The following is an 18,119-nucleotide window of genomic DNA, read 5'->3' as shown; positions in this document are numbered from 1 at the left end:
TCATATCTCAAAAGTCCTTCTCTGCCAAAATGTCCATCTCTTCTAGGGTCTCATAAGTCCCTCTCCGACATCTCAAAAAGTCCCTCTCCTACAACTCAAAAAGTCCCTCTCTCTAATTCATCCCAAATTCCTTCTCGCCCATCACTTCAAAATTCCCTCTTCCTCCCTCCTTCCTTTTCACTTTAAAAATCTCTCTCCGATTCAATGCACCTTAAAAAAAGTCTCTCTCCCTTTGATGGCCGCAATTCCCTTTCCTCCTACTACTCAGAAAGTCCCTCTCCGCCTCTAGCTCAAATGGTCATCCTCGTCGCAGCACACGTGTCTCGTGCAGAACACACTCACGCATCACTACCATGAAACAACAACAACTTTGCATTGGAATTAACCAAAGATGCCAAGTTAGTCACTACAACGGGAAACACTGAACCTAACTCAACCCCGACAGTAAAACAAACAATACCCGTTTTGGCGCTCATTAAAAAAAATCTAGTTTAGTTACCCCTTATATTAACACAATCAATGGTCACTTAATTACCCATCACAATAGAGAACAAGAAGAACTTTCACAATTAAACATAAAGAAGGTCAACTCACGGGTTCCTCGATGGCGTGGGGATGGATGGTGTTACTGAGGATGATGTCTTCGTGTCGCGCCGCGCCCATCAACACGGCTCCAGCCCTGTCCACACCCGCGTAGCTCCTGTCGTACAGACCCACCTGCCCGCTCTGCAACACCCACGCCCGTGGTGATGTGGTTAGTCAGGGGTGCTGCGTGACCAGGGAGACACACCACCACATCTCACACTATCCACCTCATCTTATAAGTTTTCCATCCATACTTTGTCTTTTACAGCGATACTTTTTTTTTGCATAGATTCTTTTGCTCTGGTAATTAATCTCTGTTTTGTAATAGCACAGAAATTTTGTATTTTTAGTCAAAATTTTTAAGAGTTATACTTCCATTTTTTGCTAATTAAAAATTTTTTTGGCTATCACAGCAAATTTTTTCACATTCATACTCCACGTTCCTCTCAAAAGTACTGAAGCATCCAAATGTGTTTCATTAGTTTTTAATTATCATATAATATCGTCATTTATTTATTTCATAGATATAGTTGATTAATTGTACTTAAGAATATAATGTTTCTTTCATTTAACACTATGAGATGAGGGAGACTGGGCTGGGTGTTGGGACGCTTCAGTCTGGCTGTACACTCACCACATCTTGGCCACGCGTCAAGCTCCACACACTCGAAGGTTCCTACAATCAATATTCCTCATAACTAAAGATATACATACCCTTAATTGATTTACGTAATATAAAGTACAAATACCATAAAATATTACAATTACAATACACCTAAATTTACCTATTAACTAGGTTGTCCAAATACTACTAAAAAATATAATCTAGGAAAATGTTTTTAGATGCGTAAATAAAAAAACAATTACATTACATTACATTACATTACATTAAAAGCCTGGTAAAACAATTATAAACTGAAGCATTAAATAACACACGAACAGTTCAGTGTGTGTTAATCTCGAGTGTGTGGGTATTGTTCACAGCCTAGAGTAACTTGCCTTCAGCCTTACCCCCAACACCCACCACCTCCCGCACCTGCAGGACAACAAAAGCCACCACAGGCCCTTACACTACTTACGACGTGAAGTGGGTCCTCCCTTCGTGGTACCTCGTGTCTGTTCTGCAGCGTCGCCGAGGTGTAGGTTGTGTAGTTGGCTGGAAGAGAATGCAGCTGGTAGGGGTCGGCGGCTGGGTGGTGTGTCTGCAAACATCACAAAGACGCTTAGTTAGTTAATGGTTTATGGGTGGGAAGAGAAGTGGGTGTGTGGGGAGGTGGTGTGGTCAAATGTGGGTGGGAAGAGGGGTGAATATGTGTATGTTGAAGCGGTGTGGTTGATCTAGCGTTGTGGTGAGGTGAAGGAGAGAAGGTAGGTAGGTAGGTAGGTAGGTAGGTAAGGTGGTGGAGGAGTGCACAAGGGTAGAGTGAGAGACCATGGTGACAGGTGTTGGACTGCGAGGGAGGAAGAGGAAGAAAAGGAAGAGGAAGAATAAGAAAAGGAAGAGAAAGAATAAGAGGAAGAGGAGAAGAATACATGGTGTGATTATAATTAACATCGTATTAAAGATAAAAATATGATAAAGCTCACAATAGGAATAACTGAATAACTCAAGAATAATAAAAAAAAACACAAAAACCATGAAACTAATAAAAATAACTACAGGTATCATAATAAAGCATGATAAGTAAAGCATAATCAGTAAAAATAGTATGTGTGGTAAGTATAATAACAAGCATGATAAGTATTACACCGGGGATGGTATAATAATTTAGCTGTTGTCAGTAGGAAGCTCAGCAGGAGGGTGGAGGAACCAGATGTGGACAGGTGGGGGTGAAGGTAATACAGATGATTTAATGAAGTAGGGGAGAGAACCAAGGTTGTCAGCTCGTGTGTCTGTGTGTGTGTGTGTGTGCTTAGGTTATAGGAGGGTGAGCGTATAGTGTGTGTGTGTGTGTGTGTGTGTGTGTGTGTGTGTGTGTGTAATTAGGAGTTGGTATATCAAGGGAAGAGGTTAGCATTTGCCGAGTGAAGTGATTGAGACCATGAAAGTAATAAGGGTTTACACACACACACACACACACACACACACTTACCCTGAATTAATAACACAACACTGTAATGTAATTAGTGTAACATACAATTTGATAAGAAAAATATCTAATACTGTAAAAATTTCTACCAATACGATTATTTATTTTATTTTTTCTCTAAGGATGTGAGAAGGGTGATGACGTGAAAAGGGTGATGACGTGAGAAGGGTGATGACGTGAGAAGGGTATGATGACGGTGATGACGTGAGAAGGGTGATGACGTGAGAAGGGATGATGACGATGACGAAGAAGGATGATGACGATAAGAAGGATGATGACGTGAGAAGGGTGATGACGTAAGAAGGATGATGACGTAAGAAGGATGATGACGTAAGAAGGGTGATGACGTAAGAAGGGTGATGACGTGACGTGAGAAGGGTGATGACGTAAGAAGGATGATGACGTGAGAAGGGTGATGACGTAAGAAGGATGATGACGTTAGAAGGATGATGACGTGAGAAGAATGATGACGTGAGAAGGACAATGACGTGAAAAGAATGATGACGTGAGAAGAATGATGACGTGAGAAGAATGACGACATGAGAAGGGTGATGATGTGATAAGGATGATGACGTGAGAAAGATGATGACGTGAGGAACTATCGCATAAGCAACATAATAAGGGGAGGAACACGTAGGGATACACCTGTAATTAACAAGACACAGGTGTTCTCAGGGGTCGTGGGAGAAGGTGAATAAAATTGCCTGACGTAAGATAAATAAAATACTAAAAGTGACGTCTTGAAGTGAAGGGGTTAAGAGTTTAATCGAACAGGTGTAAAGTGGAGTGAAGATTGTTTTCAGTTATTGATAATAAACAAAAGGAAAGGTGATAAAGAAGGAGCTGGAAGATTAAGTCAAAGATGATCTGAAGCTAAACGGATTAACAACATCAACTACCATACAACACAGAAGGTATTTTGAACATGAGATAAGATTTGAAACACGAGGAAAATATTTGAAATATAGGTGTTGTTAGTGAAGACTGATGAGCAACAGGTGTAGGTGAGAGGCCAGGTAACTAACAACACTACAGGATTGCTCTAAGTTCTTAATGATGGAGGTTAATAAACTACAGAACAAGACGATGACGTGAGAACACAAAGCGTAAATATTGTCTCTCTGGGGACCAGGAGGCTCAAGCACTAGCACCTTCCACTTGCTAGATTCGTTACTCGGCGGCGACAATCATTTGCTCGTATTTCCAGGTTCCAGAGACACAGTTTCCGATCACATTCATCCTTATTTCCCAGATCAGTGACGTCATTACTTCTCGCCCGCTGATTGGACGACAGGGCGCCGTGCATCAGGTTATTGAGCAAACAGTCTAGCTATCAAGTCTAGTTTTAAATTAAAAGTTTAACTTATTTATCTGCTGTGAATTTCGTGTGTATATACAGTACATTAAATGATAATCCTCGTAATTTCCGCTGCCAACTCAGAAGCGGATTCACACTACACAGCCGCACATCAGCTGCAGTAGAGGTCAGCAGCTGTGTACTGTAGGTGACTGTTATAGATAAAGTGATCTCTAGCCCGGCCACACATGACGACCTTGACCCAACACTCACCTCTGGGTCATTCTCAGCGCCATGGCGGGCTGCCTTACACTCGTCCTATAAAGACAGTGCCAGTACTGGCAGCCACATATAGCCCGGCGTTCCCCAGTCATCGAGTGACGGTGAACTAATGAGAGATACGCCAGACAAACGTTCACCCGGAGTCTGCCAGCACAATGAGATGAGCATTAAAGAGACGCAGCTATACCTGCCTGTAGGTGTTGTGACTACAACAGGTACTCACCGTCATCTGGTTCTCTGTGCCCAGGTAGGGAGGGGGGAAGTAGGGTGGCTGGAAGTCGGTGGTGGGCGTGTGTATCCTGGGCGTGGAGGCGAAGGAGGCTGACCCGCCCACGCCCCCGATGCTCGTGATTGGTCCCAGGCTGGACGGGTGCCCGCCCACGCGTTCCTGAAATGTCAAAGAAGGGGCGGGGTGAGTACAAGGAGGCTGTTATAAAGGGGGGAAGGGCGGGGCTAATACACAGATTGTATTAACTCAAGGACGCCGCCAATACCTGTTGAAGAAAGGCAGAGTAACACAGGTCTTATGTACTGACTCTGGCAGACGATGATTACACTCAGGGAAGTTCCTACACAAGGGGAGGGGGGGGGGTGAGGGAGGTGGGAGTAAAAAAAGATATGAACAAGTAAAACCTGACGGTAAACTGGATAAATATTTCTTATACCAAAAGCATAATGCCAGTACACAAAAGAATTAAAATGTGCAAAAACTAAAGTGATTCAGGTACTACAGATGGTATTGAAGGCTCAGTATCCCAAAGATCTTAATAAAGTATATAACAAAAAAATCGACGACTATAAAAAACAAAAGGTCTTGGTCAGTACTTGAGGAGACAACTGGACAAGAACTGAGCAACTGGAGGGAGTCAAGACGTTTGTCCTCCGTGTGGTAATAACAATGGCCTCGGTATACCCTAGAGAAGATCTTATATATACACGGATTATATATAGTCTTATATATGAGTAAAGTCTATGAAGGTTGTAAATAGATAAAGTAAGGCTGCAGTGTAGGAGCAGCCTCACCAGGTACAATGTCAATATAACGAAGAAGTTTATACAGGTAACATGGGGTTGACGTCAGCATACTGTAGGTGTTTCAGTGCCACAGGGAGCCAAACTACGTGAGGGGGAGGAGGTGTCTGTGCTGAGGTGGTGAGAGGAGGAGGAGGGAGAGACAAGAGAGAGGTATAGTGAGTGGAGGAGGAGGGAGAGGTGAGAGAGGTGTAGTGAGTGGAGGAGGAGGAGGGAGAGGTGAGAAAGGTGTAGTGAGGGAGGAGGAGGAGGGAGAGGGAGAGAGGTGTAGTGAGTGGAGGAGGAGGAGGAGAGGTGAGAGAGGTGTAGTGGGTGGAGGAGGAGGAGGGAGAGACAAGAGACAGAGGTATAGTGAGTGGAGGAGGAGGAGGGAGAGACAAGAGACAGAGGTATAGTGAGGGAGGAGGAGGAGGGAGAGGTGAGAGAGGTGTAGTGAGTGGAGGAGGAGGAGGGAGAGACAAGAGACAGAGGTATAGTGAGTGGAGGGGAGGAGGGAAAGACAAGAGACAGAGGGTGTGAGGGAGGAGGAGGAGGGAGAGGTGAGAGAGGTGTAGTGAGTGGAGGAGGAGGGAGGGTGAGAGAGTAGTGAGTGAGGAGGAGGAGGGAGAGGAGAGAGGTGTGAGTGAGGTGGAGGAGGAGGAGGAGAGACAAGAGACAGAGGTATAGTGAGTGGAGGAGGAGGAGGGAGAGGTGAGAGAGGTGTAGTGAGTGGGAGGAGGAGGAGGGAGAGACAAGAGACAGAGGTATAGTGAGTGGAGGAGGAGGAGGGAGAGAGACAAGAGACAGAGGTATAGTGAGTGGAGGAGGAGGGAGGAGAGAAGAGACAGAGGTATAGTGAGTGGAGGAGGAGGGGGAGAGGTGAGAGGGTATAGGTGAGGTGGAGGAGGAGGAGGAGGAGAGGTGAGAGAGGTATAGTGAGTGGAGGAGGAGGGAGAGGTGAGAGAGGTATAGTGAGTGGAGGAGGAGGGAGAGGTGAGAGAGGTGTAGTGAGTGGAGGAGGAGGAGGGATAGGTGAGAGAGGTATAGTGAGTGGAGGAGGAGGGTGTGTAAAAGTCATATTGTCGTGTGTATCTCGTCGCCTCATTTACACCTTCCTCGGTATCATTTGCACCTGGGGTTTCATGTACACTTTATCTGATTATCCTAACACGTATATCACGGATTATCTGCAGCGTTAGAAGAGCTAAAAGCTAAGTAGGTGGATTTTGTAGTTTGAAGTCAACCAAGTAGGTGGATTTTGTAGTTTGAAGTCAGCCAAGTAGGTGGATTTTGTAGTTTGAAGTCAGTCAAGTAGGTGGATTTTGTAGTGGTTACGGTGTAAGTTAACCAGTCAACTGCAGTCTTTCACCTACACGTAGTTACTAACTTACGACGCTCTGAGAATCCTGGCCAAGAGCCACCCGCCGCCACCCTCCCTCCCTGACACGTAAATCTAAATTATCTTAATCTAAATCTCACAGGTAAACACGACCCAGGAGGCAACAAGTGTCTCACCCACCCAAGGGTTTAGGCCTAAAGATCCAACCAACCAGCCAACCAACCAGCCAGCCAGCCAACCAGCCAGCCAGACAGCCAACCAGCCAGCCAGCCAGCCAACCAGCCAGCCAGACAGCCAACTAGCTAGTATATACCAACCAATCACGTCCTACTTCCATTCCCAAGCAGATTCATTTAGGCTGGGATGATAACTAGGAGCTATCATTAGCTAGAAGCCATCACTAGCTAGAAGCCATCACTAACTGGGAGCCATTACCAGCTAGGAGCCATCACCAGCTAAAAGCCATCACTAGCTAGAAGCCATCACTAGCTAGGAGCCATCACCAGCTAGGAGCCATCACCAGCTAAAAGCCATCACTAGCTAGAAGCCATCACTAGCTAGGAGCCATCACCAGCTAGGAGCCATCACCAGGAAGCCATCACTAGCTAGAAGCAGCTATCATTAGCTAGAAGCCATCACTAGCTAGAAGCCATCACTAACTGGGAGCCATTACCAGCTAGGAGCCATCACCAGTTAGAAGCCATCACTAGCTAGGAGCCATCACTAGTTAAAAGCCATCACTAGCTAGGAGCCATCACTAGCTAGGAGCCATCACCAGCTAGGGGCCATCACCAGCTAGGAGCCATCACCAGCTAGGAGCCATCACCAGCTAGGAGCCATCACTAGCTAGGAGCCATCACCAGCTAGGAGCCATCACTAGCCGAGGGTCGTCGTTAACTAGGACCAACTACCTCCTCACCAACTACTCCCCATCATTAGTTATCGTTCCTTATAAGAATAAATTATCGTTTAGTAAGGGACGAAGGGTGAGTTGATGCTGTGTGGCTCTTGTGGTGGTATACACACACACGCACACACACACGCACACAGACGCACACACACACAATCCCTATACACAATTAAGGTAAAAGCTCCTGTATCGCCAAGTCATTTAAGACCTATTTTTCTTCAGTGCTGAACCTTACTGCACGTCTATACTCCACCATTGTTTACATTCTAACACTTATATCAAAGGTGAAAGAGTTGTCCTGTAGCGGCTAATACAACTGTCGATAAAGATTCCTACATCAAATAACTAATTCTGGGTGAGCGGTTTATTACATATTTGTACATGACCGTGAAGGTGATGCTCTGCTGCGTGTGTGTGTGTGTGTGTGTGTACAGAACAATTATCTATCTATCTATCTATCTATCTATCTATCTATATATAATAAATCTGAATTAACTCGTACACAAACCTGATATAAAGATGGTTGGAATACGAATACCAAGGCTGAGGAGAAGAGAGAAAGGGGAGAAGGAGTAGAATGAAGATGGCAAAGAGAGAGATGGAGAGAAGGGTGGGAGGAAGGAAGGGAGATAGGGAGGGAATAAAGGTGGTAGATATTGAGTGAGGGTTTAAACCAGGGAGGGAGGGAGGGGGTAGGGAGGAAAGGAGAGAGGAGGAAGGAAAGAGAGGGAGGGAGTGAGGGTTGAAAGGAGGGTAAGGAGGGGGAGGGGAGGGTAGGTACGGTGAGAGGTAGGGAGGTAGGGAGGGTCAGAGGTAGGCTGGGAGGGAGCGAGGGTGGGCGAGAGGAAGTCAGGGAAATAGGGAAGGCGGGAAAGCCGAAGTTTAAATTGAAGTTGTATCGATTGTGACTCTGTAACGTGTACTACAGTGATGGTCTGGTGAACTGTAACGTTTCGGTAACCTTAAACAACAACAGCTACGATAATAATAATGATAATAATAATAATAATAATAATAATAATAATAATAATAATAATAATAATAATAATAATAATAATAATAATAATCGCCGAGATAGATAGAGAGAAAATATAATCTTCATCAACAAATATTATATGCAACAACTTCCAAAAATGTAACACACAAAGGCCATTATTCCCTTGTGTTGTTTTCCGTATAGTGCCCCCCCCCCCCTACACACACACATCAATCAGCGTAACACCGTGTTATTTGGTAAAAGGCTTCCCCACTGTACGTGCCAAGGCCCCCAGGCAGCCATTTCGCAACCCGTCCTTACGCCCTCACTGCTTCAACACCTAAATCCTTAAAATTTGGTTCATACGTAAAAAAATAAATCACCAAACATTCATACGGACATTCACTGGTAAAATTAAACACAGTAGTTGTTATTGAAGTAAGATGATCGACGAAGGGTAAAATGATCCTTACTCTTTGGATGACGTTTACAGGTAACTTCAAGACTACATAAGGAGTATCAGAGACGCTACACAACATTAATCAGGTTCTAATCCTAACTATGATCCTCTCTTGAGACATATGACAGTGTTTAGTATGGAGATGGCGACAATTATTCACAGCTAGTCCCAGCGATTGACGACACACTCACCATTGTATCTCCGTGTAATTGATGATATTTATTTACTGCAGTCCTTACTAATGACGACACCACACGCAGACATTGATGTTATTTACACCCTCGCCCCAAACCACCGCCCACCCTCTTTAGATCACCGCCCACCCTCGCCCCAAACCACCGCCCACCCTCCTTAGATCACCGCCCACCCTCGCCCGTGCGCCCTCACAGTAATACTCATTAAGGGATGTATCACCACCCCGTCACATTATCATGGACGGGGTGGACACTCTCTCCCTTGGGGGTCGGGAAGTGAGACACCTACATGACGGTTTGAGGAGGAGGAATAAAAGGATGGAGGACGATGAGAAGAAAAGGGTTAAGAGAAGGAGGATTAAGAAGAGGAGAACAAGATGGTAAATAAAAAAAATGGGAAAAACAGAAGGAATAAGAGAAGAAAGAAAAATAGGAGGAAGAACAAAGAAAATAACACCAACAGGAATATTAAAAAGTCAAAAGACGAAGAACAAGAACATCAAGACTAAGAAAATATGACAAATATATGGAATAAGAAACAGAAGTTGAGAAGAAGAAGAAGAAGAAGAATGGACAGAAAAAAAAGGAGCAAAACTGAGAAATACAAAGAAGGGAAATCGTGCACAGGGCGGGTCGGTAGCCACGCCAGGCGGTCGAGAAATTCCCCAGGTTTATACGCAGGTCGGGCGGAGCACTTAGAAAGTAGCCTGGGCGGACGGCAAGTGTTAAGTAACATAAGTGAGACTCCACGACAGTGTTAACCTGCCGGCGATGCTGAAGGCAAGTGGCACTTATAACTGATGAGTATTGCATTCCTGGATATATTTATTCTTTTGTAATGTTGTATTTAAGAAGAAAAGAAGAAATATAATGTCTTGTATTTTTAAAGTAATTGAAACTTAAGACATTACATCAAGTAAGTCTTATTAGATGATTGAAGATGAAGACATTCTGAAGTAAATGAAAAATAAAAAAATTCCTAAATTATTGAAGTTTTAAGACATTTCTAATAACGGAAGACATTCCCAAATAACTGAAGATTAAAACATTTACTAAATACTGAACATTAAAACAGTCATTAATACTTCAAGTACAGGATTCAGTTTTCTGGCCTCATAAATAGAATCTTGTGGTTGAGGTTGAAATAATCTTTTTGACGTTGTTTCAGAAGACAAAAATACATTCGTCAAAAAATAAAAACATGACGATTATCTTAGATTTCAAATCGCTATAAATGGTACTGAAGTTTAACCCCTCAGATCATGTGTCTTAACAGCTGAAGCGATATAGATTCCAATCCCTTATAAATTGTACACATTGTGGTCAAGGGTTCCACGCCTTTATTGCGCCACAGTAGTTGTAGTCCATTCCTACACACACACACACACACACCTCTCTTTATAAACGATGTTGCAGCCTTACATTAATGGGGGTGTGGATCAGGGTGTGGATGGGGGAGGATGTGGATAGGGGAAAGGTGAGGATGGGGAGGATTTGGATAGGGGAAGGGCGTTAATGAGGGAAGGGTGTGGATAGGGGAAGGTGTGGATGGGGAGGATGTGAATAGGGGAAGTTGTAGATGTGGAGAATGTGGATAAGGAGGAGGATGTAGATGGAAGTAGATGGAGTGGATGGTATTAACTTCACAATCTACGGCTATAAACGTAGAACCTTTTATCCACTAAACATCTATAAAGTTGTTCTGGGGTTATAAATGTAATGTTTTTTTTTTCGTTCTTATAAACAACTATAAATAACCTAAGAGTTATAAACGCCAGGACCCGCCTTGTTGAGTCCTCTTATATCACTACCTCAGGATACCAACCCAGGTAGATGCGAGAAGATTCACGTAAGTATGAAATAAAAGTGAATACAAATTTTCTCCGTCAGTGAGTGAATATCAATCAGTTTTTTTTCTCGGTCAGTTAGTGAGTGAGTGAGACTGTCAGTACATATTGTTAACTTCAGTGTCTTTATTACTACTCAAAGTCAATCAAAGTTCTGTTAATTGTCAAACTACAGCCTTAGTTCTATTCCCTAATAACTAAGTTAAGATCTCCTCGGGTCCATTTCTCTTACAGCTGATCTTATGAAAACACAAGAGTTTAAATCCCTTCCCGCTGACCCCCTCTCCCCCCCCCTCCACCACCAAAGTTCACTGACTCCTATAACTGACCTTAACACCATTCCCAAGTTTTCTAAGCTCTGATAAATGGTTTCTGAAAATAAGCAAAACCCGAGGAATCGTGTGGGTTAACAGCTTGGTTAAGGAGGAGTGTTAATTTGTTATAACTAATATGTAAATTACTGTGTGTGTGAGAGAGAGAGAGAGAGAGAGAGAGAGAGATTCCTCGTAACACCTATGGTGCTGTAGTCGACACACTTCCCCTCCCCCCAGTGCTAGGCTCCGGGTTCGATACCCTGGGCAGGAGTGGTGAAAGTATGGGGCAGGTTTCGTTATACCATTAAACCTCTGTCTACCTGATAGCAATTAAGAGCCTGGAAGTTAATCAATAGACAGACCGTATTCCAAGGTTATGGTTAGCCAGTGCAGTTGGTGTGTCTGTCCGGTCATCCTGGGTTACTCCTCACTAACTCAGGGTCAGAGAGTTAAACTATCGTCTTCTCTGACTTAAACAAAACTCCTGTCCTCGAGCATGAAGTGATGAGAGACAGATGGTGATGGGAGATATGAGAGATAATGAAGTAGTTATATAATATATTTACGTCACATATTACACAAAAGAAGATTACAACACAAGAAGGAAGATAATAATAGTAATAGTAATAATAATAATAATAATAAAACACAGGATTATGTTGATAAAGACAACAATAATGTCAATAATAACAACAAAAACATTATAACAATAACACTCAATAACAATAATGATAACACCTGAGGACTACATACCCGAGGAAGACACACCTGAGGACTACACACACCTGAGGACTACACACCTGAGGACTACACACCCGAGGACTACATACCCGAGGAAGACGCACTTGAGGATTACACACCCGAGGAAGACGCACCTGAGGACTACACACCTGAGGACTACACACCTGAGGACTACACACCTGAGGACTACACACCTGAGGACGACACACACCTGAGGACAACACACCTGAGGACAACACACCTGAGTAAGTAAACCAGCTGTGACATGAGGTCAACAGAGGACAACTTGGGTGACAAAACCACGCTAAGAGAAAGGTCAATGACAGAGTAATGAGGCACTAGACCACCATACCATCACACACTACAGTGAGGTGGACTGAGAACACCACACCCCTAACAGCAGCAGCAGCAGGAGGATGGCGACCAAAATCCTTCCCTGACGATAAGGACTTAACTTCAGTCCTCTTAGAGAGTAAACTTGGCGACAAAACCATCTCAACACAGGACCAATTGCCGACCCAAGTAACGAGGTGAGTGACATAAACTAGGCTATTAAGAACCACCACTAACGACGCTGGGGAGTGAGACCAGACCGGTGGTCACGGTGGAGAGACACGGAGGGCGCCGCCGTCGCCGCCACCCTCAGGACTCCCCCCACAGGCCACCTGGGATACCTGAGTCTAGGAGCTGCGACACAAACGCCCTGGGGGAGGTGCTAAATGTTGTGGTGGTGAGGGAGGGAGGGAGGGGCCAGACCCGCCGGGGGAGACGAGACGATGACATAGTGGTGAAGACATGTTGCCGAATGTAGCTGTAGTGTGAATGTATTTGTGTACGTTATTTGTGTGTGTGTGTGTGTGTGTGTGTACGAAAACAAATCCACCTTCTTAACAACCCAGAAAATTTCAGCCAAATCACCACATCAGTTCTCCTATACCAACCACCATCAGCTCGTTAATAAAACCCACCCAACACAATCTCCTTTACCTCCTCCCAACTATATTTTCCTCCTCTCTTCCCTCGCGGGGTGTGTAAGTATCCATGGGAAGGTGTTTGGTGTTTCCCTCGACTAATGACCAAGTTCCCACCCACGGGGTTGTCTCCTCTATCTTACCTCAGCTCAGGGAAATGTATTCATGACCTCTGCTGGTGAGAATGACGTCAATATTAGAGTGTGTGAGAGGACGTCAGTTTCAGGGTGAGAGAGGACGTCAGTTTCAGGGTGAGAGAGGACGTCAGTTTCAGGGTGTGTGGGAGAGGACGTCAGTTTCAGGGTGTGTGGGAGAGGACGTCAGTTTCAGGGTGTGTGGGAGAGGACGTCAGTTTCAGGGTGAGAGAGGACGTCAGTTTCAGGGTGTGTGGGAGAGGACGTCAGTTTCAGGGTGTGTGGGAGAGGACGTGTGTAATCGGTTGATCGAACTTATGAACGAGTGAGTGAACGTGCGTATGTGTGTGTGTGTGTGTGTGTGTGTGTAATCACCACCTCCCCCTCAACCAGTTATTAACGTCTTCCTGTTCAACAAGAGGATTAACTAACCGATTTTCCACTCTCCAAATTTTCTTCGCCAGGAGTCACGTAAAAATATACCAAAAAAAACACGAGTGATTTTAGGTAATTGTGGCACTAATGGCGCAATCACGGAGTAGAGTTGATGGTACCTTAAACACACACATCATCCTGGTACATTAATGGTACAATGTCGTGGTCGCTAATTCCTGCTGTACCCATGATAAATGCTTTCTTTCTAGTGGTACAGAAAATGGTACAATGGTCGTGAAAGTGATGGTACAATGGTGCAGTTGTGTGATATAATAGTAATATAGTAATGCTACAAGTGTGATACATTAATGGTACAATGGCGTAATACATTAATAGTACAATGGTGTGATACAGTAATGGTACAATGGTGTGATGCATTAACGGTACAATGGTGTGATATAGTAATGGTACAATGGTGATACACTAATGGTACAATGACGTAATAGTTATGGTACAATAGTGATACAGTCCAGCGTGTTATCACTCTTATAGCAACTGAAAATTTGTAATCGTCGTTAGTGGCGTTAATGAAGTTTTGTAACCCAGGATACAGCACACTACGGTACAGTTTATGGCGCGGTACAATACTCGACATTTCCAACACGCATCGAGGGATATTGGGATTTGATTGGTTGGTGAAAGATGTGGATTTACAGTGATTGGTGGACATAATACGTGAATGTGCTGTAATTGGTGGATTTAAATCGTGAGGTGCTGTGATTGGTGGATTTAAATCGTGAGGTACTGTGATTGGTGAATTTAATACGAGTTACTGTGATTGGTGGACGTAAATCGTGAGGTATTGTGATTGGTGAATTTAATCCGAGAGTTACTGTGATTGGTGGACTTAATACGTGATTAGCTGTGATTGGTGGATTTATCCTTTTGCCACACCACGATTGGAGGATTCTTAACTTCTGTATATTATGGGGATTTAATGTCGTAGAATAGAAAGAAAAGATACTTGTTGGTACATTAGTCGAGGATTTAGACATGGTACAAACGAGGGATTAATGACGAGGATTTATAATTAATATCGAGGCATTTACAAATATTCCACCATAAGGGATTTCCAAATGGTTCAGTGACGAGGGATTTACAAATTAGTTAATTATTGTGGTACAGGATTAGGATTTACAGCAACGGTACAGTGATAGGATTAATAAATGATAGTGAAAGAGGGATTTGTTTATAAGTTACAGTGAAGGAGATTTAATATACCAATAGCATATACAAATGGGCCTTTTTAGTCTATGGTACAATGATAGGAATTTGATCAATGGTACAATGATAGGAATTTGATCAATGGTACAATGATAGGAATTTGATCAATGGTACAAGAAAGTATTTACACATGTGGTACAGAGATACATAAACACATCAGTTGTATCACAATAAATGTTTAACCTCTTGCAAACATCAGTGGCCGCCAAAACAGAAATTAAACTCTAGATTCTTATTAATTCGTCCAGGCATAATACATTAGCGGATTCCACCAGTCGTTCTCAGACCTCCACTGTTAGCTAGACTTGGCGGCCGGCTGGGGTCATGGAAAGGTAAAATACAGGTAGTGAACATAACGCCAATTACAAAGTACATTTAATGCTTAGATGGAAAGGTCATTTGATATGTAATTACGTGAGGTTGTCCAGGTGATAGATCTTTGTATGAACAGCGGACAGGTAACGTGAAAGTCGGTCGTAAAGTTACACACACACACACACACACACAAAATTAATGACCAGGGTTATAATGATCTTGTACACAATGTTGTATTTAATGTAGAATGTGTATACGACTGGACAACGACTAGTGAATGTTCGGTCACAGCGGCATTATGTTATTCAGTCATACATACACACACAGAGCTGCACGATAAATATTTTACCAGAGTCGTGATCATCGCCCACACTTCCCCCCCCCAAAAAAAAAGATGTTTATATTGAGCTAATGAGAGAAGGTGTGGTCACGGAGCGCTGACACACACCACCCAACTTATGACTCAGGGAAGGCGTAACACAAGGTAGCGAGTGTTAAGTGTTCACGCCCTCACTTATACTAGAGATTCACTGCACTGATAATGTTTATTTATCCCTTGAGCGTCATTCCTGTATATTTAATTTTGTTACGCGAATGATTATTTTCACTCAGCTGTTGTTTATGTTAATACTTAGTGATAATTTACAATATTTCTTAACACGTTGTCTCCTTTACTAGACCGATATAAGACGACAGGCACGGAGCATACAGAAGGCCCACACTGTTATTGATCGTAATTATTAACTTTGTGTCAACTTGTGAAGTGTAACATATCTGAAACTATAATATTTCTCCTGTTTTTCTTGACAATAAGTAAAACGTCATTGGATTTCTTAAGAAATGTAGTGAAATGTCTTATATTTTTTAAGACAATACAGTCTACAATTTTATATTTTCTTTAAACAGTCAGTATGTAAAGTGACTGATTTTCTTGATAATTATATGTAAAGTGTTTTGGATTTTCTTAAGGCACAGTATTCAAAGTGACTCTAGTTGTCTAAAAACAATAGGTAAATATGTCATATATATTTCTTAAGGTGAACAATGTGCAAAGTGACAGTGGTCTTACGTGGGACAGTGTCCCAGGGTCTTGAGTCTTACTACTCCTATAACTACTGTATAACCTAATTGGATATCATGTGTAATCTGTCAAGTCTTGTGAGTCTGAGTGAGCGTACAGCAGGTGTGTGAGTCTCCCTCCCTGTGGTGGGTTTTGTCGCCGCCCCTGCAGACACCTCCTCCTTCATTCGTTGTTTACAATCTCAAGAATCTCTTTTAGACAAGATACATAATATTTCAGGATTCTGAAATAAGAATTTAAGTTTTTCTCACATAAAACCTTAAATGTTTTTTCACGTTTTGCAAAAAGTGTTGCTTATTTAGGTACAGTTTGCTGTGAAGTATCGACAGAATAACTTTAGAGAATATCAAGGATTTTTCTGAAAAGTTTTATGGGGTGATTTCGCAGGGGGGCCACGCCCTCTCCTCCCCTGTGGCTCCTGAAGGGTCCACACCTGTCAAGTGGTACTACACTGTTTCTTCGTCTGTGCACCTGCAGTTAGAGGCCCTTGGGTACACCTGACATTAAGGGGTTCCCGAGGACCCCTGCCATCAAAAGGTCCTCACAATACCTGACCAGATGTGATGCGTTCTGGACCAGGAAGAAGCAACAAGTATTGTATGCGAAACAATAATCGTGTTCCAACAATGCCCGCTCGTGTTTGTAAACAAACTGATGGGTGAGTTGGGTAGAAACCACAACATTGACATAATCAGTATTTCATGCTCCTTTAAACTCATTATTTTACTATTGCTTGTTCTGTATTTACGAGAATGATATAAAATTGTGAGAAAATCTTCAGGATTAGTTAGATGAGATACTTGTTTTAATGGTGAGATTATCCCTCAGGTGAGCCATGCTGCATGGCCTTGTTGTTATGAAGAACCTGCCAGTCTCACTCTTGCTCACACTGTACACATTTCGTGACAGTAGACGTGTTCACCATAAAACAATAAAAAAAAATTAAAGCACGTCTAGAGCGTCTTTGATGTACTGAGCGTTTGTGCGGTCCTGACCAAATTTTGCTGAGAGGGTTATTGTATGAATGAGTTTATTCAGTCCAATAAAACCCAACGACACGTTTTGTTATGTAGTGTAAGGTGACGGCGTGGTACAGGTAGAGTCACTGGTGGTGGTGACGGCGACCACGTGCGACACCTGTTGTTACTGCGGTGGCAGGACTCACCTCCATGGCTGTTGACATCCTGGGTGCAGGCTGCAACAGTCCTGCTAGCACTCACTACTAAACACTCAACACTAAGTATGCACGTTTAATCCTGCGTGTGTATGGTTCACTAAGGTAGTCGGCACTAAGTATCACCACTGGTCCAACGCCGCGTGTGGGTGCACTGCCTCACAGTTAACGTGTGGCCCGCCAGCGGTGCGCGGGGGGCTCTGGCGGCGGCTCCCCAGGCTCCTCCTGGGCTCCACCCCTCGCACGCCCGCAACCCCGCCTCCAGCCAATCACGGCTGTTGGGGGCGGGACATGAGTCCCCAGGGGCAGCACTGAGCCGAAAAGGGAGGAGTTTGAGGCGAGACTCCGCCCTCCGTGCACACGCTCACAGCGACAAGCGACAGGACGCACACGCGGCGAACACAGAGCGGCAGGTGCGGTGTGTGAGTGTGACAGAGTGCACACAGCTGTAGCAGCGGTAGGGCAGCGTGCAAGGGCGAGCTGGTACCGTGGCGACGTGTGAGCCACCACCACCAACCACACACCTGCACAACCACACCTGTCCTCACCGTAACACTTCAACTCAAAACTAGACGAATGAACTTGTCTGCTCCCATCTCACCGGGCTATAATCACTGCTGTGCTAATTATATTATCAAATACTGTTCTTATTGCACCCACACTACCACCCCCACACCCACACAGCCACCCCCCACACCCACACTACCACCTCCACACCACCGCCTCCACACCACCACCC

The 18,119-nt window shown here is 43.9% G+C and overlaps 1 protein-coding gene across 9 annotated transcripts in view; it reads right to left on the bottom strand.

The window, feature by feature from the left end:
• Positions 1–18,119, bottom strand: part of LOC121857814 (transcription factor AP-2-epsilon-like) — a 161,120-nt gene that overhangs the window by 89,557 nt on the left and 53,444 nt on the right. For 4 of the 9 annotated variants that reach the window (XM_042354058.1, XM_042354065.1, XM_042354059.1 and 1 more), the window contains exons 2-5: positions 4,478–4,642; positions 1,656–1,787; positions 1,220–1,261; positions 595–726 (exon numbers count right to left, since the gene is read on the bottom strand). In XM_042354058.1, coding sequence (XP_042209992.1) covers positions 595–726; positions 1,220–1,261; positions 1,656–1,787; positions 4,478–4,642 — 471 coding nt within the window. Of the gene's footprint in view, positions 1–594; positions 742–1,219; positions 1,262–1,655; positions 1,788–4,477; positions 4,643–17,371; positions 17,564–18,119 lie in introns of those variants that run through there. The other 5 variants (XM_042354067.1, XM_042354060.1, XM_042354061.1 and 2 more) reach the window with 5 other exon arrangements.

Source organism: Homarus americanus, unplaced genomic scaffold (genome assembly GCF_018991925.1).
Source record: "Homarus americanus isolate GMGI-L3 unplaced genomic scaffold, GMGI_Hamer_2.0 scaffold13846, whole genome shotgun sequence".
Taxonomy (NCBI): domain Eukaryota; kingdom Metazoa; phylum Arthropoda; class Malacostraca; order Decapoda; family Nephropidae; genus Homarus; species Homarus americanus.
Note: the sequence above shows the minus strand (reverse complement) of the source record. Positions and strands in the feature narration are given on the sequence as shown.